General features: G+C 42.8%; 1 protein-coding gene across 1 annotated transcript in view; it reads left to right on the top strand.

The window, feature by feature from the left end:
- sec24d (SEC24 homolog D, COPII coat complex component) overlaps positions 1-23,165 on the top strand; it is a 250,364-nt gene that overhangs the window by 161,186 nt on the left and 66,013 nt on the right. The window contains exons 11-12 of the mRNA XM_041185982.1: positions 14,137-14,261; positions 18,704-18,895. Coding sequence (XP_041041916.1) covers positions 14,137-14,261; positions 18,704-18,895 — 317 coding nt within the window. The remainder of the gene's footprint in view (positions 1-14,136; positions 14,262-18,703; positions 18,896-23,165) is intronic.

The following is a 23,165-nucleotide window of genomic DNA, read 5'->3' as shown; positions in this document are numbered from 1 at the left end:
GTTCTTGTCCCAACCTTGGATGAGGTTTCATCAAAAATGTAGAGGCCACCTTGCCGATTCGCCCATCCGCCAACTGTAAGGTTCAACGGTTCAACGGGCCACAAAAAAACCACTGACAGTTGTGGCTTTAATGGGCTTAATTGCCCACTTAATTGTCAGTGGGCACCCTTCCGACTATTGCTGGTGCCCACCAACAAAATACCGCGCATGACATCGGGATGTCACCTCACACAATTTTACACCATTCAGGTCAGTCTTGCTCTCACCCGCGGAACATAAAATTCTGCCCCATTTTTATATGCAGCCTGTACTCACTGACAATGCTGTTGATTGGCTGCATGCATCAGCAGAGGACTAAATATTGTTAGTGCCCAGCACTACTTAAAGTTAACCTGCATTGCTTAAAGCTAGCCTATACCTCTTAAAAGGGAGGTGCATTGTGGTTGGAGCAAGTCTAGAAGTCCTTTGTGAGTGTTATGGCATAGTGGATGGTAAATGCTGAGTTGTTCAAACCCCAGAAGGAAACTTGAAACAACTGCCACAACTATTTTACAATTTGTATTTATTTCGAGATACATGCCTTGAATTCAGTGGTAATGAGACCACTGAGTCGTATAGGTTCCTTACAAAACTAAGTTGACCTTTATTAATAAAAAAAAATGATATTAAGCACATGCATATGCTTACAAATTACTTCTATGATAATTCCTAGCTCCCCTAGTTAATCTAACTCCCAGTTACACCTCTGCTAAGGCAATAGTAAAACACATGGGACAGAGTTTTTCGCTGAATTGGCAGGCGCACGCCCGACCCATTCGAGTGTAAAATGATGTGCGATATTTCTCTCGGTTGGCATATGTGGGAGTTGGAGGCATGTCCGCCATTAACAGGCCAGTTAAGGCCCTTGACAACCCAATTGACGGCAATTTAACATTGCCCGTACAAGTTTTCACTCGTTGCACAGGCAAAACGGGCAGGCCACAATTTGCAAAACCTCATCCACGGGTGAGTTAAGAAGGGTCAACAGCATTGTCAGTGTGAATGATGAAGAGCTTTGGAGATAGCTTGCTGCTGGTGCCTTATTGAGACTTGACAGCTTATTCTCTGATTGGGTGCTTCATTCTTAGCACTTCCAGGCTTCATTCCTGGACTCAATGGTGTCTTCCAGGCCCCTGAGGATTTGGACAATGTGGACCCTTCCAAGTATCAGACAGCCTTCCCTTACCCTGGTAATGGGGATTGTGGTCTCCACTAGAGGCACCTCCTCTGAGGAGGAAGAGAGGGGCAGAAGGGAGAGGAGGCCAGGTGTCTCAATGCAACTTCCAGGGGAGAGACCTCTGGGAGGAGAGGCGCAGGCACAAGGGGTGCCGGGCCAGCAGGTAGTCCAAGGCAGAAAGGACCGCAGAAGATGCCATTATCCTGCTGCCAGGGCTTACAGACAACAATGCAGCCACCTCAATATGTCTGTGTTGCAATGCCGAAGGAGGCTTCGTTTGTCAAGATAGAGCACGACCTCCATTTGCCAGATGATCGGGCTTGAGATCAGCTCCAACTGTGTGGGTGGACACACCATGCCAGTGGCTCTGTAGGGCATAGTGGCCCTCAACTTCTATGCCGCCAGCTCTTTTCAGGGCTCAGTGGGGGATCTTTGTGGAGTGTCCCAATCAGCTGTCCACAGTTGTGTCAAGCTAGTGACAGGAGCTCTGTTCAGGTGGATATTGACTTTCCTTCATTTATGTGTGGACGAGGCCAGCCAGGCTCTGCAAGTCAAGTTTTGCAGCGATTGCTGGGTTCTTCCATGTTCCTCCAGGGTGCAATTGACTGCACATGCGTGGCCATCAAGTCATCAGCGGGTCAGCTGGGTGCCTTCGTCAACAGCAAGAGATTCCTGTGAATGTGAAGATGGTGTGTGACCACAGGATGCAGATTCTGCAAGGCTGTGCATGGTGCCCTGGCAGCTCCCAAGATGTGTACATCCTCAGACACTCACAGGTGTCGCTCCAGCCCGACCAGATGGATGGCTGCTGGGTGACAAGGGCTGAGCAGCAATACAACAGGAGCCATGGCTCCACAACAGCAGTGATAAAGAGGGCCATAGGTCTTCTCAATATCTGGCTCCAATGCCTGGATCATTCAGGGGGAGCACTACAATACCCCTCCCAGAGTGGGTGTCACTGATAGTGGTTGAATGCTGCGCTCTGCACAATCTGGCACTGGCAAGGGAGGGACCCACTGGAGGAAGAGGATCTTGACACAGCTGCACAGGCCACAGATGATGAGCCCAGAATTGAGTCAGAAGAGGATCCCAGTAAGGAGAATGCTGAGGGTAAGAAGCCAGACCTTGGTAATCTCCAGGGAGGCAGGGACGCCTTAATCCAATGCTCCTGCAGCTAGGCTGCCAAATAAGAGCTACCACCTCATTCCAAGGCTGCCGCCTCCGTCATGGATCACAGAAGTGACCCTTTCCTTGGCCCCCAAGATACACTCAGTGCCTGTGCAATAAAGGTTCGAGCCACCCACGTCCAGCATTACATTCTGGTCTAACCTGCAACTACAAAATAAGTGAAGCATACTCAAGCCAAAAACACAAAAGCAAATTTAATTTTTAGTTAGAACTAACATAATCATGAACAGAAAAAAAACGGTGTTGGTAGTCACACCATTAAAAAAAAAAGGAAAACAAAATGGGGGAACAAAAGATCAACCGTGACCAGTCCCTCTTGTGCTTAGGGTGCTTTAAATTTACATTTATGGATGCTACGTCTAGGTGCTCCCCCAACGCTGGCACCGGCATTGGAGACAGCCTGCTGACTCTGCTGTCCTGTTGGCCTTGATGACCTTGATGGTCGTCTTCTGGCCAGTGGAGCCCATACTGGCCCTGCCTGGGAGGGAGCAGCCAGTGCTACAGCTGGCATCTCCCCAGTCGCCGCAGCCTCATCAGATGCCATGGTCACTAACAGAAGGGTGGGGGAGCTCCTGCCATCCAAAGCGCACTGAGAGGAGCCCGCAGAGATGACAGGCAGCTCGTGTGCCAACATGAGATCACTCTGAACCTCCTGCTATGACCGATGCAGTTGGTAAAGCGGAGCTATTTTTAAAAATCCCAGAGGGAAACTTTAAACAACTATCATAACCAATAATTTTAAGTTTATGTTTGAGATGTGACTCTAAACTCAGGAATCAAACCACTGGTTCTCAAGGTTTTACATTAAACTAAATGAAACATTTTATAAATTTACACATGTTAACATATATGTACACATGGCTACAAATTACTACTATCATAACTTTTAAATTCTCAAACTAATCTCCATTAAGGCAACAGCAACCCATAGACTTAACCAAACACCAGGCAAAGCATTTTCACCTTACGAATTCAAAATGAGGTTCTTTTCACTGTGGAACCAGTTGGACCAGTTGGAGGCTTATAGCTGCCTCTTGATCTTATATTGCCTCTGCCTGCACATCTGAAAACTGGTGAACTTATACCTACGCCCACTGATTGAATTCAAATTTTCATCGTCTCACCAGCCCCTTTGAACTTTACATTTTAACAATGAAATCCCTTTCATAGCACCAATTTTATTAGTAATATAAACACATTGCCTGGTAGCTGCTAGAAAGGCATCAGTTTTCACCCCACTTCTTGAATGCTCAATTCAAAAAATGCAAATACGCGCCGGGCTTGGGGAGCATGGTTATCCTCTGGTGTCATGGGTGGCCCTTCAGCATTTGGAGAGCGAACACCTGCTGGTGAACCTAAAAGGGAGAATGTGGACATGTCTTACAAAACTAAATTAGCCTTTATTAATTAAAAAATGATTTTAGGCACATACACAGGTTTACAAATTATTACTATGATAACTCAGATCCCCTAATTAATCTGACTCCCATTTACGCCTCTGTTAAGGCAATAGTAAAACACATAGGGTTGAACAGACCCAGACAAAGCTCACACCCTGGACAGTTGAATTCAAAGTGAGTTTTTCTCAGCTTCGGTTCCTTGTAGACAGCATCTTGAGGCTTAGAGACTGGAGGCTTTTTACATTTGTTGGATCTTAGAATTCCCTCTGTCGCACACAACCTCATCTCCTTTATACAGGTTTCTCCCCTTTTTAATGTAAACTCCATTGTCCCAATATGTCTTTTCAACTGTACTTTTCTAATAATAAAGATATTTCATAGTACTCATTTTATCAGTAAGCTTTGGGAAAAATAAACACACTGTTTGGCTTCTTCTGGCTAAGTATACCATTTCAACACCTCTTTTGAAATTCAAATTATTCAGGGTTTATCTAAAAATGCAAATGTTTCCTTTACACTTCACATTCAGAAACTTCACCCATGTCTATCTATTTAGCATTTCAAACCTAGCTTCTCTTCATGATATATCAAAGCCTTCAGACCAGCTGTCTTTAATCCAATTAAGTCACACACACACACACAACCACACACACACACACACACACACTCTCACAGACTATTCACACAGACCCCACTATTACTCTACTTCACAATAAATTCCAATAACATTATGAAAATTATTATACTTTCCTGACAGTGAGTTGAAGGTAGCCTGCAAAATAGAGAAGAATGGTTGAATGTGGAAAAGAGTGGGCACCCAAATTTTCTGATGCTATGCTGGTGATCTTGGTGGAGGTGGTAGAAAGGACTTGAGACATCCTGCATCTACAAAGGAGGAAGGAGGCCCTAAGACACATCGGCTGGAATTTTCCGATGCCTTAGGAGTGGGATGAGAGGCTATGGTGTACATAAAATTGGGCGCCATGGCAACGACGCCATGCCCACCCTCTTGCCACACCTGCTCGGCCCCGCTGCAATTTTACCACTGGCGGGGGAGGTGTCAGTCAGCCTGCTCATCCTTGGACCATTTGAGGCCCTTGTGTGGCTAAAGTGCCTCCTCCCTCCACTGCTGGGATTTTACCCATGATGGGGGCACTTGGCAGACTGGTGGCAGGGTGCTTCCTTTATGGGAACCCTGTGTCCATTGGAGGACCCCCCCAAGGTAACTCTGTTCCTTCATCATATTCACCTGCACAACCCTCACCTCCCGCCACCCTAACTATCCAGCCCCCCAGCCCGCTTGCTAGGGCCTGCCTCCTGGCCCCAGGAAGACCCTGGATTTAACTTTAAGGTCGAACTCCATCGTCATCTCCTCTTCAGGACTGCCTGCTGTCCCAGCAGTCCACCATTCCCTCTGATTGCCCAGCACCTCTCAGAGGTGGGTCTTCCTCAGAAGGAGGCAGAAGTCCCACCTCAAGCCAATTAAAACATCGATGGCCATTAAAAGGCTGCAGGGCGAGCTAGGCAAGTGGAGGCAGGCTTGCCACCAACCTTTACATCAAGGGATGGGTCCCCACCCAGTGTAAAATTCTGCTGATGGTGAAAAGGCAGTGGGAGCAGATAGCTGCAGGGGTCAATACCAGGATTGTAGCCCCAATGATCTGGATGCAGTATCACATGAAGTTAATGACCTCACATGAGTGGTGAAGGTCAGTGAAGGCATCTTCAAATTTCATATCCCATCACCAGCACCACTACTTTTAGCCACCACTCAACTACCACTCCCATCAGTCATTTACCAACAATTTCTATGAATCAGGACTCATACTTAACATACATATGTTTCACCCCATCCTCACATGCCTAGACCTTTGCAAGCTTCACACCCACAGCTTGCAGTTTACGAACACTGCCAATTGTTTAACCTTGACACCTTCATCACCCAAATATATTGCACCACACTCTTCCCTCTCTCTTGCAGGAAAAGGTGATGCACAACCAAAGGCAAGATGAGTGAAACAGATGGGAGAGGTGCACCAGCATGTTCTACTTCTGATGGAGGAGATGGTGCAGCCCATTATTGGAAGGGTCACTGCTGAGATTGTGACCAACAGTGGGGCTGAATTCATTGAAGATAACAATGTCCTCATTCCTCATCTTCCTTCTCACATCCCACTTCCCCCTCATCCCACAATCCCTTCTGACATTCAAGATTTGCAAGGTGCAAATGGCATAAACATGCAACTCTTCCTTCCATCCCCATTCCCTCCCCCCACCCCGCCTCCCGTCATCACAATCTTATCCTTTTGCCTGTTCCTTTAAGTAGCCAAAAAGTGGCCAAGCAGCAGAGGAAGATCAAGGAGAGAGTGTTCATATATATACATACCATCACTTTATTTCACAATCTCAGCCACCAGCTCTGATCCTGACACTGCGGGATATCTCAGAGCAATGGTTCTCAATCTTACTGCTTTCGAGACCCCCTCATGTTACAAAAAATCCATGGACCACCTGGTACCTTGCCTATTTTTCCTGTATAGAAATTAGTTTTGCAATGAAACACATATATGTATTATTTTTGTTTTACTTTCCTAACGTGAAACTTGCTTCTGCTGCTAGACAACAATTCTCAAATGACGAGCTAACATTACCTGGCTTTCCTCCCAAAATAAAGTGCATTTTTAAAAATGCCTTCAATGACACAATACTAACAATAAAGCAATGTTTCATAATATGGCTATAACTTTTATTGACCAGAATGTTTGAACTTTGCCCCTCACCCCACACTTTTTTTTCCATCAAGGGACGTGAGCATCATTGGCTAGGCCAGCATTTGTTGCTCATTCCTATTTGCCCTTGAGAGGGTGATGGTGACCTGTCTTCTTGAATCGCTGAAATCCATTTAGTGTAGGTACACCACAGTGCTGCTAGGGAGGAAGTTCCAGGATTTTGACCCAGCAACAGTGAAGGAATGGCGATATATTTCCAAGTCAGGATGGTGTGTGGCTTGGAGGGGAACTTGCAAGTGGTGATGTTCCCATGCACCTGCTGCCATTGCCCTTCGAGGTGGTTGAGTTTGCGGTTTTGGAATGTGCTGATAGAGCCTAAGCGGGTTTCTGCAGTGTATCTTGCATATGGGATGCACTGCTGCCACAGTGCATCGATAGTGGAGAGAGTGAATATTTAAGGTGGCCAATCAAGCAGGCTGCTTTGTCCTGGATGGTGTTGGGACTCTTGTGTACTGTTGGAGTTGAACTCATTTAGGCTTAACTGAGCTCCCCCTCACACTAGACTGCACCATGAGGCAGAGCCAGCTCCAGGAAATTGTGAGATGATTGACACCCTCATTGCTAATACCTTCAGATCCCTCTGTCAGTGCTGATTCGTCACCATGACATTTTCCACCTTATTGAACTCGTGTTGTGACGCAAACATCTTTAACGTTATTAAATGTCTTTTCACGTTGTATAGATGTTTTGAAACACTTCACAGAGTGAATTACCTTCAGAATGCAGTGACCATGAGTAGGAAAATTCACTCAGACAAATGTAAATGCTTCTTCTGGGTAGTTAGCAGTTAATTAGTAAAAGTTGTATTTTTTCTACACATTTTCTAGTTGCTTTTAACAGGCCCCTAAAGACCATCTTCTGAACTGTGGGAGGGCCATGAAGCAGTGATTGAGAACCCCTAACTTAAAGATAGCATAGAGGTCAGATCAGCATGTGTTGAGACTCCGGACACCAGTGTGCTACCGTCAAGGCAGTTTAACGCATGTGCCAGCTCATTGAAGGATGAGGTTGCACATAAGCCTGCCAGAAAGTCTGCAGTCAATATCAAGGAGCATGGAGTATTCTGGCATCAACGTGGCACAGGGATTTGCGCAGAGCTTGGAACCCATCCTTGCCAGCATGGAACTGGTGGCCAACTCAATCAACACACTTGTGGGCCCACAATGATGCGGAATGATGGCCGGTGTCTCAGCTTTCATTACAGCATAAGCAGTTTCTACCAAAGGTTTGAGCGTGTCAGCGGGCTTCATACTGAAGTGGTGCATAGTCAAATAGCTGCTATGCAAACTCAGACTGCTTTCGTGCAATTTCAGACAGTTGCATCATGGCTGCAGATTCTAATGCTCAAAGGGACATACTGGATGTCATGCAGTGCAGCAGTCTCTCCTCCAACAGATCATTAGGATTGCTGAGGCATTACCCATGGGAGAGTGGCAATGGCTCCATGGAGCATTAGCCTGCTATGGCTCTTAATGATGAAAATGTTTTTCTTCCCAGCTCTGCCATTCCACCCATTCCCTTACTATTGCCTGTCAGCCAGTCAGCCCAGACTGCTAATGCCCATGATGAGATAGCACAGCCAACAGCAGTCTAAAGCTGGGCCTTCAAGTGTAGTTAGTGTTGTAATGTAGGAAACATGGCAACCAATTTGCACACAGCAAGCTCCCAGAAACAGCAATGTGATAATGACCAGATTATCTGTTTTTTGTGGAGTCAATTCAGGGATAAACCTTGGCAAGGATAACTCCCCTGCTCTTCTTTGAAATAATGCCATGGGATCTTTTACATCCACCTGAGCAGGCAGATGGAGCCTGGGTTTAACATTGCATGCGAAAATTGGCTTCTCTAACAGTGCAGCACTGCCTCAGCATTGCACTTGATTTTTGTGCTCAAGCCATGGAGTGGGACTTGAACCAGAAATTTGTGGCTCAGAGGTGGAAGTGCTACCAACTGAATCACAGTTGACGTTATCTTTCTTTGATTAGAGAGCCTTAATGGCCTCCCTTATGTAACAATAGCCAGCAAAGTGTGAAGTTCTAAATATCTCCAGCTCTAGCCTGGAAGGAGCCAGATGTATAAGAGTTCATTGCCACAGTCACATTCACAGTAATGTAGTCCTTCCCCTGCTCTAATACCGGTGTTGCAGTTGCAGCAGTTGACAGTGTGGACTTCCTTAGTGAAGCACAGATGCCTGGAACATTAATCATCACTGAGTTACAGAGAAGAGGATTTCTTCTGCTGAATGCCCTTCTCCCCCTTCCTCCTTCTCCCACTTCTAGATCTTGTCCTGCTCTGTCTGACTGCGCTCATCCTCCCAGTCTTGCTCAATCCCAGGAAGAAAGCTACTAGTGCACTCATGTCCAAAAGCAACTGGTTTGTGTTGAAGCTTTGAAGTCAGCAAAAAATCCTTCAGCGCCTGCCACGTTCTTGCCAGCAAACCTTTGCAACTTGAAACAACTATAGAAAGCACCGAAACCAGGTAGAATTGTTGCAACGACCAGAAAAATATCAAGCAGCAGCTAGAATCAAAGAATGGTTTGAACACAGAAGCAAACCATTCTCCCCATGGCGTCAGTGCCGACTCTGCAAGAGCAGTTTAGCTAGGCTCCTCTGCCCTTTATCTGCAATGCTGCATTTTATTTTTATCTTCAGGTGCTTATCTCTTTTGAAAGTCATAGTTGAATCTCCCTCCACCGCCCTCTCAGTCAGTGCATTGCAGATTGGAGCCACTTGTTGCATAAAAAAATGTTTTTTTCATATTGTCTTTGGTTCCTTTGCCAGTCACCTTAAATCTGTGTCCCATGGTTCTTGACTAGCACCCCCCACAACATGCTGCTCCAAAGAGAACAGTTTTTCTCTATCTACTTTGTCCAGACCCCCTCATATTTTAAATGCTTCTATCAAATCTCCTCTGAGGAAAACAATCCCAGCTTCTCCAATCTATTGCCATAACTAAAGTCCCTCAACCCTGGAACCATTCTTGTAAAAGCTTTCTGAGCCTCCTCTAAAGCCTTCACATCCTTCCTATGTTATGCTTTTCAGAATTGGACACAATACTCCGGTTGAGGCAGTGTTTTATACAGGTTCAGCATTACTCCTTTACTTTTGAACTCTATGCCTCAGTTTATAAAGTCCAGGATCCCGTATGCCTTTTTAACCATTTTCTCAACCTGCCCCTCCACCTTCAATGATTTGTTCACATATACCCCTGTCATTTCTCTTCTTACATCCCCTTTAGAATTTTACCCTTTAGTTTCTATTACCTCTCCTTGTTCTTCCTACAAAAATATATCACTAGCATTTCTCTGCATTAAATTTCTTCTGCCACCTGTCTGCCCATTCCACCAGCTAATGTCCTCTTGAAGCCTAGTACTATCCTCCTCACAGTTCACAATTACAGTTCACAATACTTTCAGGTTTTGAAGTCATCTTCAAATGTTTAAATTGTGCCCTGTACACCCAAATCTAAGTCAATAAAATAGATCAAGAAAAACAGTCCTAATACCAGCACCTGGGGAACACTATTGAATACCTTCCTCTAGTTGAAAAAACAACTGCTTACCACTTCTCTTTGGCTGGGACTTTCCGGCCCCGTCATGGCGGGATGCACGGTGGGAGATTCGGCGGCCCAGCCAAAAGTCCATTGATTTTAGGCGGTACTGGACAATCCAAGCAGCGGGCAGGGCTGGAAAATCTTGCCCTTTGTTTCCTGTCACTCAGCCAGTGTTGTATCTATATTGCCACTATCATATTTATCCTATGAGTCAACGTTGCTGACAAGCTATCATGTAGCACGTTATCAAATGTATTTTGGAAGTCCAATACACCACATCAAATGCATTGCCTGCATCAAAAAACTCAATCAAGTTAGTTAAACATGATCAGCCTTTAACATATCCAAACTGGTTTTCCATAATTAATCCACCCTTGTCTTAGTGACTGTTAATTTTGCCTTAGATTATTGTTTCTAAAAACTTTGCCTGCCATCAAGGTTAAACTGACTGGCCTGTAGTTGCTGAGGTTATCCTTACACTCTTTTTTGAACAAGGGCACAACATTTACAATTCTCCAGCCCTTTGGCACAACTCCTGTATTTAAGATGGATTAGAAAGTTATAACTAGTACCTTTACAATTTACGCTCTTAACTTTCCAGAGCATCCTCGGATGCTAATCCTATATATATATATATATATATATTTAAAAAATCAGCAGTTCAGACCCCCATGGTGTATTGTGTTGAATTCTGGGCATCACACTTTAGGAAGGGCTTGAAAGCTTTGGAGAGAGCATAAGTGAGATTTACTAGGACAGTTACGTGGATCAAGAATTCTAGAGGCATGGGTTGACAGGAGACACTGTAGTTGTTCCCCCTCGAGCAGAGAAGGCTAAAGGAAGATGCTCTAGAGCAGTTCAAAATCATGAAGGGTTGGATAGAGTGAATAAAGAGAAACTGTTTCCAATGTTGCCAATAAAGAAAGTGCACCAATTTAAGATGATTATCAAATGCACCAGAAGCAACGTGAAGGAAGATACTTTTTATGCAACAAATGGTTAGGATTTGAAATGCACTGCCTGATATGGTGGTGAAGACAGATTTTATAATAGCTGTCAAAAGGGAATTGGATAAATATTTGAAGTAGATAAAAATTGCAGGGATATGGAGAAAAAACAAGGGAATGGAACTAAACGGCTTGCTTCTTGAAAGAGCCAGCTCATATGGTCTGATGGCCACTTTCTGTGCCGTACTATTCTATGAATTTATTCAATGAATCACCAAAGTCAGGGTGTTTTATTTTGTGGTCTGCCAGGAATTACGGAATGTCCATATAGTCACCAGAGCGGATTTTCTTTCATGTTGCCAACATTTCACATGGCTCTACTGTGTTCTGCCATTAGAAGGATGATTCAACTTCATGCTGTTTGTGTTGCCTTATGTAACTTAAAGGGAAGGTTGGCCCACTAGTTAATGATTTTGTATCTGAAAAGAGAAGTGGAGCCACTTGGAAAATGCAAATAGAATTGCAGCTTTCGATAACAAAAACTCAATGCAAAACCAATTTTCATAGAGTAGTCAGCTGGAATGCATTATTTTTCTTGTTCATGTAAGAAAATGTTAAGGAACAAAATGTAAGTGTAGGGTTAATTTTTACCCTTTGACCATCAGGATAAAAATGTTTCCAATTCTGTCTGCCAAATAAATGCTTAAATATATATATCATTTATTAATTAGAAAATTTGATATTTTTCAGATGTTATGTCAATTCATTTCCAAAATTAGTTATGTTAGCAGTAAAGAATTCTGACCTGATTGCCTTACTATAATAAACAAATTAGTAAAGTCTTAGTTTTATAATAAATATCCTCAATGAGACACACTAAAATTCAAACACACTATTGTGTTGCCTAAACGAAGTCAATATTTATTCAAGAGGATAAACTATGACAACGTTCAAAATAAAATTATAATCTTCTAAAATGATTTGCACACATTAATACATTTGAAAATAATTTACGAGTATTTTAACTGAATAGACCCCCCCACCCCTCAGCAGTCGCCTCCGAGGCTGGCCAGCACTTATCTCCAGACACTCCCACCTGCGGGGCCAGGCATCAGTTCCTCCCCCCACCTCCGGCGCCCCTGAGGCCTGTAAACAACAGGCGAACTGTGGAGAACGCTGCTGCTCACTCACCTCAGTTCCCCCAAAGTAAAGGCCGCCAAGTGCACATCGCCTGCGTGCTGTTGTGAAACACTTAGGCGTGCTTTCCCGCCAACGTGGACGGACGATACGGTGAGGTTCCAAGACCCTGGCGGATGGCCTTTTAATTATATGTTATTGTATTAAAATTAGCTCCCCACCGACCAATGGCGGGAAACGTGGCCTGCCATCAGCGGGCTGAGCGGGAGATCACTACCTGCCTTCACACCGTCGTGAAGTGGATCCTGCCATATTTTCCGTGCATGCTACTTATCACACCCACCGCTAGCGGGCTCAGAAAATTCCGCCCAATTATTTTGCCACTCTATACATCCTGTATCTGATACAGTGAAGTATGTTTTGTTTTATGCCAGTTTTACCAGACATCCAACATAAAGGTATCTCAGAGATTAACTGAAGTCTTAAGTGGAGTTTTATAAATGGATTGTTGTCTGGATATTTGGTTATTTCTTTATGGGCAGAATCTTCTGGTCAGCATATGGGTGTGGGCCCCGCACGCTGACGCATAAAGTGACATGCGGTGATGTCGGGCATGCGTCCTGATGTCACTGTGTGTCATCCTGATCCTCAGTTCGGCGGGTGGCCCCGGAGTTGGCAGCACGCCCTCCGAGCTGTCAAAGACCTATTAAGGCCAGTAATCACCTAACTGAAGCAGCTATCAGGGCTGCGCATCCACCTTAAGGTTGGTGGGCAGGCACAGAACCCAGGCGGCCTTCGCATTTTTCATGGAACCTCATCCACGGGCGGGATGAGGTTTCATGAAGGGTTTATACCTTTAGTAAAAATTTTTATTAAAATTCGTTGACATGCCCCAGCTCATGTGATGCTGTCACATGAGGGGACATGTCTGAATAATTAAAATAACGTTTTTTTTCAAGTTTTCATAATCAAATTAATCTCCCTGAGGTAGCTCTGTGCCTCCGGGAGATTACTGTGCTCTTTCGCCCGCATGCGCGAAAGAATGCAGGCCCCAGCTCCCTATCCTCCCCCCACCTACACAGGTAGCACTGAGCGCTTCTGGATGCACGTCATGCTGGGCGGGCCTTAATTGGCCCGTCAATGTAAAATGGCAGCACGCAGCCGATCATGGGCGATGATCGATTGCATGCTCACCCGCTCCTACCCAGCCCGACCGACGGAGAAACTCTCCCCATCTTTTTGTTTTGGGGTGCATCATTTATTGAAGAAAAAATATAAGTGAAGTTGTAAACTATTTTCAAAATCAGATCCTAAGTAAATGAAAACGTATGACTAAAATGCCACTTATTTACAGCAATTAAAGGCAGACCTATTGAAAGATTCAATTCAGGTGGAACTGGTATTAAGGAGCCAGACATGCAAATAATAGACTGCAACATGAGATTTATTGTTGAACAGGTTTTCATCTATAGGGCATAAGCTGGTAACTAACACCAGACCTTAAAAAAAGGAACTCTTGCAAAATCAAGTGGTTTATCACATACTCAGGATGCCCCAAACTGTTTCAGTAGAAACTTGAAGTTACATCACTGTTGTTATGTAGACGTGCATGAAAGCCAATTTACACCTAGCCAGGGCTGCATGAAAAAGCCAAGTGAGACAAATGACCAGTTAAACTGTTTTCTTAGTGTTTGATGCAAGAGAAGCAGTGTTCCTTAATTAACATTGATGGTAGGACCCATTCTACATCCCTCTTCCATTGACTTCAGCAGAGATCTGGAGAGCCCTCTGCAATTTTAAGGTCGATATATGTAAGGGCAACCTGCACACAACTGTGCAGGGATCAGCTCATTATAAAAAAATTGATTTTTTTTCTCCTTGTTCACAAATTTATATTCATTTACAGAATAGCAAGCCTCCTAATCCACCAGCTTTCATCTTCATGATTGATGTGTCATATTACAATATCAAAATTGGATGTGTCAAACTAATATGTGAGGAGCTTAAGACCCTGCTGGATAAATTACCAAGGTAAGAATGCAAAACATATTTGAAAATCATGATACACTCAAAAAAGACAACATATGTTTATCAATTATTGTATTTAACTATGCCCGCCAACTATGTATATGTATGTGTTAACTAGCACTTTCAGTGGCATTTTATGATTTGGTTTCAATGAAAGCTTCTCAGCTCATATTAGGAAAAAGCTTATTACAGAAATTCAGCATTGCTCAGATGATATTTGTTATTGTGATACATCCAATTAGCTATGCATTCTTATTACATAGAAATACAAAGTAATTACAGTACAGACACAGACTGTTCCACCCAATTTGTTTCTGTTGGTGTTTATGCTCACATGAGCCTCCACTTACTCCATCTAACCCTGTCAGCATAATCTTCTGTTGCATTCTCCCTCACTTAGCTTCCCCTTAAATTCATAACTGCTATTTGTTTCAACTACTTTGTATTAAGGCAAGTTCCACATTCTCTCTAATCTCTAACTAAAAAAGTTTCTCCTGAATTGCTTATTTACTGGCTTGCATTCATGACCTTTAGTTTTGAACTCCCCCACAAGCAGAAACATCTGTTTATCTAATTAAATCCCTTCATAATTTAGAGCACGGCCCCTCAACCTTCTCTCTTATAGAGAAGCCCAGGCTGTTCACTCTTTCCTGATGGTTAGAACCTCTCAGTTTTGCTGTCACCCATGTAATTCTTTTTTGCAACTTCTCCAGTGCTTTTTTTAAAGACCTCAAAACCTCCCACTTTTGTGTTGTCAGAAACATTGTAATCCCTATACCTAAATCATCTATAGGTATCAAAAATTAAACTGGACCTCTGTCTTTTATCTCTTCCAATGTTTCTCCAATCTGATCAAGACCCATTTATCCTAACTCTTTCCTATGCTATGTCAAGCAACTTGCTACCATACTGCTACTTTCCTCTTACACTATATAACTCAATATTTTCTAACAAGCCTCTTGCAAGACTCCTTATTAAAAGCCTTCTGAGAAATCATCAATTGAACATTTGTTTGCCTGTGATGTTGTATTTATTATGGTGCCAATACTCTTATTACAGCTTGCTTTTAATAAATCCTTATTAGCTGTCCTCCATTAACCCATGCCTTTCTAAATGCTAACTAATTTTACCTTGAATTATGAACACGTTAAGAGTTTGCTTACAACTGACATTAGAATAGCTGGCGTAGTTGGCAAGATTGTCCACCTCTTCCTTCTTGAATAAAGGTGATACATCGTCTACTTCCATTCCCATTGTCCAATGTGTGTTTTTCAGGATTAAAAATTATAGGTGGAGCCTCTTGTCACTTGACTTCCTTCAATAACCACAGTGTGCATGCCAGCAGCAGGTCCCAAGTACTTATCTACCTTGAGCGTGGCTATTTTTAGAATCAATTCCTCTTCTACAGTGAACTGTAACAGTTATACTATATCCTCCTCTAGTATGCCTGGATTCTCACTTTTACCAACAATCAATGTAAAATATGTGCTTAATATATCTGCACACCTTTATCACCACAGTTAGGCTTGCTCTGACATCTCTGAACAGTCCTACCCTCTTTCAAATGTTTAAAATAATTTTTTATGCTCATAAGAGGTATTAATATTTATTTTTCCATTATCTGATAGTCTCTTTTGTATTTCCTTGAACCTTTTCAATCTTCAGTTTCACTGCAATTTCAATATTCTTTGTGATTTGCTTTAGTGTTGTGACTGAATATTTGAACACAACAGAATTCACATTTAAGCTGGCATCATAAAAATGAATATGAAAACATTAATGCAGAAAACTGCATAAGGACCAGGAAATTTATTTGCCCCACATTAAGTAAAGCATCACAAACAGTCAAATGTGCAGTTTAGTGAAGAGGAGGCACATCCCTCATTCCCCAGCCAGGTTTTACCTGGCTTCACAATTCTCCCCCAAATACTTCATCACTCTGAGTTTATCATATTGTTTATATCTCTGTTATGAAGTTATTAATGCATATTATTGGAAATTATTTTTCTTTTAAAATAGAGGTTTAGTGTGGGTGTGTCTTAATTGGATTAAAGGCATCTAGTCTGGGTGAAATGATGTATACTAGTTTTGAGATTTAAGAGAGGTAGAGTGCATTTGCATTTTGTTGAATAGAGCATTCAAGAAGGGGAATGAAGTCTGGCACCTAGCTAGTGGAGACAAAGCCATGTTTATATTGCTAATAAAATTGGCACTATTTAAGGGGTCTTATTGTTAGAAGAGGTGGTGTTCAAAGGGGTTGGTGATACAATGAGAATTTACATTCAGTGAGATGTGCTAGGTATAACCAACAGCAGTTTCGTGTGTGCAGGGCAGAGGCAATGTAAGATCAAAGCCTGTAAATCTACCACTGTGTCTGCAAAGAAATCAAAGCGAAAGGAACCTCATTTTGAATTTGTAAGATGAAAACGCTTTGCCTGGTATCTGCTTAAAATCTATGGGTTGCTGTTGTCTTAGTGGAGATAAGTCTGGGAATTTGTTAAAAGTTATGATAGTAGCAATTTGTAGCCATGTGTATATAGTTAACTTGTGCAAATTAATAAATGTCTCATGTAATTTGATATAAAAACCTCTCGAGAACTGGTGGTCTGCTTCCTGAATTTAGAGTTGCATCTCAAACATACCACATAAAATATAGGTTATGACAGTTGCTTAATGTTTCCCTCTGGGATTTTTAAATAACTCAGCTTTACCAACTGTTTTCTCATAACAAACTCTTTCTCTTCATCCCATAAGTGGTGACTTCAGTTAGTTAGGCCCCAAAATCTGGAACACCCTTCTTTAACCTCGCCATCTCTTCATCTTCCAACTTTCTTAGGATCCTGCTTAAAACTGGACCCAAATTTTTATGGAATCAGGCTGAGTCAGGAGCCCTACCAAATGGCAGGCGGGACTTGATTCTAAGATTTGCACCCCATTCCCATTTCCAGCAGTTGTTACCGGCTCAGGATAAGGGTGCAAATAGCTAGCCTGCACACGGCACTCCTGCACTTGCCAGCCCCATTGCAGGGGTGGACATTTCAATGCTCCTCCCCCACAATTTTGATGGAACTGGGCCTGTTTTGTTTGTACAGGTGATTCATGTTACCACAGAGGAATCATGGACCACAGGGGAGCCCTAGTCCCAAATCGGGAACCAAACAACAGTCATTCAACATTCCCTTTAAATACATTGCACCTCTTACCTTCTCATAAAGCTATCAATGAATCTCAGCTATTCATAATATCAGTGATAAAAAGCTTTCCTCCATATCACGCCTCTTAATCTTGTGTAGATAAACACACAGGCATTGAAAAACTCTTCAAAGAAAGATCAGGTATTAAAGAAGTCAATAACACAAAACTATCATTCCCCTGCAAGCTGTATTAACATTGTCTGCTGAGCAAAGTGCATTATCCATTCTTGGAACTCAGCCAAGCATTCAAAATGAGGCAATCTCGCAACTGTATCCACAGAAGCAGTAAGAATAGTTGACCATCACCTGTTTTTCAAGATGGCCTCATAATGAATGGTTGGCTGAGGGGACATGAAAGGGCATGGGAGATACGAGGGTGCGTAGAGGTGTTTATGGTGGGAGGGTAGGTTGATGATAGGGCGGTGGGGTTAGGGCTTGAGGGCCTGGCATTCATGATTACAAATAGGCCAATATCCCAGTAAATGCCTTCGAGTCTGCCAGCCTCAACATCCACCTGCCTCTTCTGCCATCTCACGTCTGCCTCTGGAGGCAGCAGGCCTGACTCCATCCCAATGTGGGCCTCTTTAACAGAGGCAAGTTTGCAAAGTTGGGAACTTTGCAATTCCTGTTACCCACTTCCTTAACAAAAATCCAGGCCCCTGGTTTCTGTGACCTGGCTATCTGTTACCCTTCATAATATCTCCTTCTCTGGTTTGTCGTCCATTTCTTTTGCTACAATTTTGTGAAGCATATTAGGACATTTTAATTTGTTGAAGACAATACATAATTGCAAGCTAATGTTGTTGCTGCTGCTATTATCTCTGACTATTTGGAGAATTGATAAACTTTCAAACCTCAACAGACTCTGCAATTATTCTCTTTTATACTTGAATATATATTTCAGGCCAAATTGCTATTTATCCTATTTCTCAATAGAAGCTCAGAAATCTGTCAGGACTATTCCCTGTTCCACTATCGGCAGCTAAGTGCCTTGGGATATTTGACTGCAATAAAGCCATTATATAATTTCAAGTTGTTGCAGGCATTGCCCTTCCAGCTTCTCTCTTTAGCTTATATTCTAGTCTGCCAGCTATATGGCAGCACCAATGTAATTTTAATCTGCAATTTGCTTCATAGTATGGCAGTGCAAAGCTTATATAATCCTACCTAGAATTCATCCTGTTGTTAGCTGACTTTTTTTATTTAATAACTATTACCAATCTTCCCTTTCACTTCAAAATTATTTTACAGGGAAGATCAAGCAGAGACTTCTGCCATTAGAGTTGGTTTTGTCACTTACAATAAGGTTCTCCATTTCTACAATCTGAAGAGCAGCCTTGCGCAGCCACAGATGATGGTGGTGTCAGATGTTGGAGAGATGTTTGTTCCTCTTCTGGATGGCTTCCTTGTCAATGTCCACGAATCTCGACCTGTTATTAACAAGTAAGAAAAAACTGTAATAATCATTTGTACTTGTTGAATTTGTCATTATTTCAATGTTTTGTTTATTTACCTGTGTGTCATGGTGTGTTATTTTTTGTTGAAAATGAATGTTAATAGAAAATGCCATAAAATGGATGTGTTAAACACTTTGCTGTAGCTCTCCAACTTACAAACGAATCATGTTATTCCAAGAGCATAATAGTAAATGAATAATAATTGTCACTTAGTTCTGTTAGAAATTTGTATTTTGACTTGTAGAAATGGCTCTGCATTTGTTCCTTGTAGGGAAAACAAATACCAAGATGAGTGCTTGTTGTGATTCATTTTCTAAAAGTATTTTGTTTCTGGAATTATAAGCAAGCAGGGTTTGCTGTAGTTACTTTGGAGAATGGCAGAACTCTGCAGGAAAACCACATAAATCACCATTCTAAGCCATTATGTTGTTCCTTCAGGGGTTCTGCTAATTTTCCGAAAAAGTTACCAACAGGAGATGGGGAGAACCGCTATAGCATTTTAGGTCTATTACGTAAATATTTTGCAACAGAAAAAAATGGAGATTAGCTAATCTCATTAATAGGTCAAATGATTTCCATTTTCCTGTAGGACCAAATAACTATGTGCTCATATTTATTTTAATATATGATTGGATAAATCCAATGTTTTTGTGTGCTTTAGAACTTGTTAATTTTTTTTCAAAAAGTTGATGGTTGTTTTACCTGAAATCGGGCCAAGTCATATAGCCAAAATCAAGAATTAAAGACTGTTTGATGATCATCGATTTTTTTTTCTAATTCTGCTACGTTTAATGGCTAATAAAGTCTGTAATTACGGTTTTATCAGTCATGTCTATAAATCCTTTGAAATGACACAACTTGAGCCCTTTAACATTCCAAACAAATAGACAAATTGGCAAATACATTAACTAAAATGTGAAGTCTAACATCTGCGTGTATTTTTTTTTAATCAGGGCCTCTTATCATCTACATCACAAAATTAAGAGATTAAAAATGCATACAATGTGCAGGTTATTTTTCTATATTTATTGGCTGCTTCACACATTTTTTCCTCTTTCACCCATATTCTCAAATCACTGGCATGAGAAAGATAACAATCTGGTCCCACCTTGCTATGAGTGGTTCTGTTGGGTTCCTGCCAGAGTTACAGAGTGGAACTGTCAACCTCATAATTTCCAGCAGTGCTAAAATGTATGATTGTGAGAGGAGGGCCTTTGTAAAAGTCTAGTAGGTAGTCCAGAGGATTTAAATTGTAAACCTTTTCTTCACTTTTGCCAATTGTTGACCATTCCCAAAGCAACAAAATACCTTTGCCCCTAATGATATTATAAGGCTGCTGATCCAATGGATTCGGAGGGAATGTGATTGACTCACAGGGAGAGCAGGGAGGCAGGTAAAACAACCATCAACTTTTTGAAAAAAAGTTAACAAGTTCAAAAGCATACAAAAACATTGGAGTTATCTAATCATACATTAAAATAAATATGAGCACATGGTTATTTGGTTCTATGGGAAAATTGAAATCATTTGATCAATTAAAGAGATTAGCTAATCTCCATTTCTTTCTGTTGCAAAATATTTTCACTGGACGATTATTCCAGACACCCAGAGTAATGCTCTGGGGACCTGGGTTCGAATCCCACCGCTGTAGGTGGTGAAATTTGAATTCAATGAAATGCCTGGAATTAAAGATAACCAACTGGTCTAATGATTGTAATAAAAACACATGTCCTTTAGGGAAGAAAATCTGCCGTCCTTACCTCAGGCCTACATTTGGCTCCAGATCCACTGCAATGCCCTCTGTATACAGTTCTGAAGGGCGGTTCCATGAATGAATGAATGAATTTTTAAAAATTGCAGATAAACAGCCTGTGACTTATCACCACTGAAAAAAGACAGAAAATCATTGGTTTAGCACCTGCAACTTCCTGCAATGCACCCCCTGTTTGCACAAAATTGGCCCTTTTTGTTCCAGTTATTGTAGTTTAGTCCCATGCAAACTGCTTCCCAGTTACTACACAAAGCAACTGTGATTATTTGCATGACCACACACCTCTTGAAGAGGCATCTATCACTCTGAATGCCAGCCTAAGTCAGTTGGTGCAAATCTTACTTCTAATTCAGAACATTATGGGTTCAAACCTGACACCAGGACTTGAACATGTAGGTTTCAGAATTTCTTTGTAGCTCAGCCGATCTTCCACTGTAACTTTGGCTGTCATAGAAGGGGTGAATTTTACAGGGGTTGGTGGGGGAAGGGAGCATACTACTCTTTCCCCCAGCTCAGCGTCACATTCTGGGAAACATTTCACTGAGACATCCATGCAGCAGTTAGAAGCAGTGACAGCCCAGTCTCTGGTACTTGGAGGACTGCTGGAGAACAGCCGCCCACTGAGTCCAAGTCAGATGATGAGTCTTTGGAAGCGGCCTTCACAAACATGCCGGAGCTGCAAAGACAAGCGGTGAAAAAGCAGGTAGAATTGTGAGAGGCAGTCAACAGACTAGAGCAAAGGATGGGGAATCCATCCGCATTCTGTCTGATGTGGCTCTGACATGCAAGTTCCTCAAGGTCACCATGGGAAGGGTGGCAGCCGCCATAGAGAACTTGGTCCAGCAGATTCTGCCAGATTTGCACTTGGATCTGCACTCCATTGCTATAGGCATTAGTGGGATTCATCAATGGCTAGGAGAGAGGGGTGCTGGACACCTTGATCCCCCTTTCAGGTGTCCATTCTCCTCAAGGAGTCAGGGAGAAGTTCTCAGGCACCCAGAGGTAGGATAAGCGTCAGCTAGACACCCCAGGGTCCTCCACACGGGACGTTCCAAGAGTGTCTAGCCGCTCCAAATCCCTTCTGCCTGTGAACCCATCAGCTCATGCTAGTCAGGCCGAGGAAGGTGTATCTGCCCCTGAGCAGGAGACCCTGATCAGGCCTCGGATCTCCAGAGGACATCCACCAAGGCCATCTCAGGTAGCAGGGCGTAGCAGTCAGGAGGCTGCCTCCACCTCTGCTGCAGATGTCGAGTCTGCACCCAGGCATAGCGGTACAGTTAGAAAAATTAAGGAATGTTGATATCACTTCTGGGTCTCAGGTGTTCAATCACTGTATTTGTCATACACCTTTGTAAATACATTTGCTATCCATGACAATGGTCTCGTCATTTAAAAGCGTCATTGTGCACGTACATCTATTCGCCCTCTTATTGCAGTGTAGAGCCATGTTCCCGCTTAGCGATCGCCTCCCTTAGTGAGCATCACATTCATGTGATGTCTAGCTGACTCATGATAGTTTCTCTACCCTTGTGTTATGTTGGGGAGATGTGACAAACTCCTCATTGGAAGTGTTTGCAAAAAGCGTTCATAACCTCAACTCCTTACAATACATCATGGAGTTAGGCAGGCTAAATATGAAGGTTAGCTGTAGTTGCCTTTCAAACTGAGAAGACTGTCTTCATTGTTAGTGCCAAAGCACAAGAGCTGCAGCCATGATGTTCTCTCCTACCATGGGCGCATCTCAGTGTCTGCTAAAAATTTCTCATGAAGGTGGTGATGACTGCATGAAGTCCTTTGATGCAGCATTTGAGCTGTTGTGCTGACTTTCACTTCCCAGAGTGCACAAATACAGGGTTCACCGCTGATTTTTCCAAAGATTAGGGCCTGGTGAATCGTGAGGGTTGAATGTGCAAGTCCGAATGCTGAATTTGCTCTCAATGTTACTGGTTGTAAAAGCCTGTCAGTGCACTGGCATGGCACTAAGGGACAGGAGGAATGTGGCCATGTCCCATTACCTGCACCTTATTCCCCCTGAAATATTGTGGCTATCAGCTTGGCATGGGCACATCTTCCATGTTGTGCTTCTTCGATAACATCCTCACGTGGAAACCGACACTCATTTCCCTCTTCAGTTTTTCGCCCTTCCTGCTCTTCATTGTCTGAGGAGCTCTTAGCCTCCTTGATGTCGCCCTCTGGCAAGGGATCCCTCCTTTGAAGCGCCAGGTTGTGAAGGGCACAACAGACAATGATGATGTGGGACACCCTCTGCAGAGCCCCACCTGAGTGGTCCAAACATCCAAAGCACATCATAAAGATGCCAGTGATCTGCTTGATGATGGATCATGTGGAGCTATGTGTCGTGTTGTATCTCTCCTCCAAGGCGCTCTGAGGACAACGCACATGTGTCGTGAGCCATCGTTTGAGCGGGTTCCCATTATTCCCAAGCAGCCAGTCCTGTAATCACTGAGGCCCTTTGAAAATGTGA

Source organism: Carcharodon carcharias, chromosome 1, assembly GCF_017639515.1.
Source record: "Carcharodon carcharias isolate sCarCar2 chromosome 1, sCarCar2.pri, whole genome shotgun sequence".
Taxonomy (NCBI): domain Eukaryota; kingdom Metazoa; phylum Chordata; class Chondrichthyes; order Lamniformes; family Lamnidae; genus Carcharodon; species Carcharodon carcharias.
This window is presented reverse-complemented; position numbering and strand designations above follow the sequence as displayed.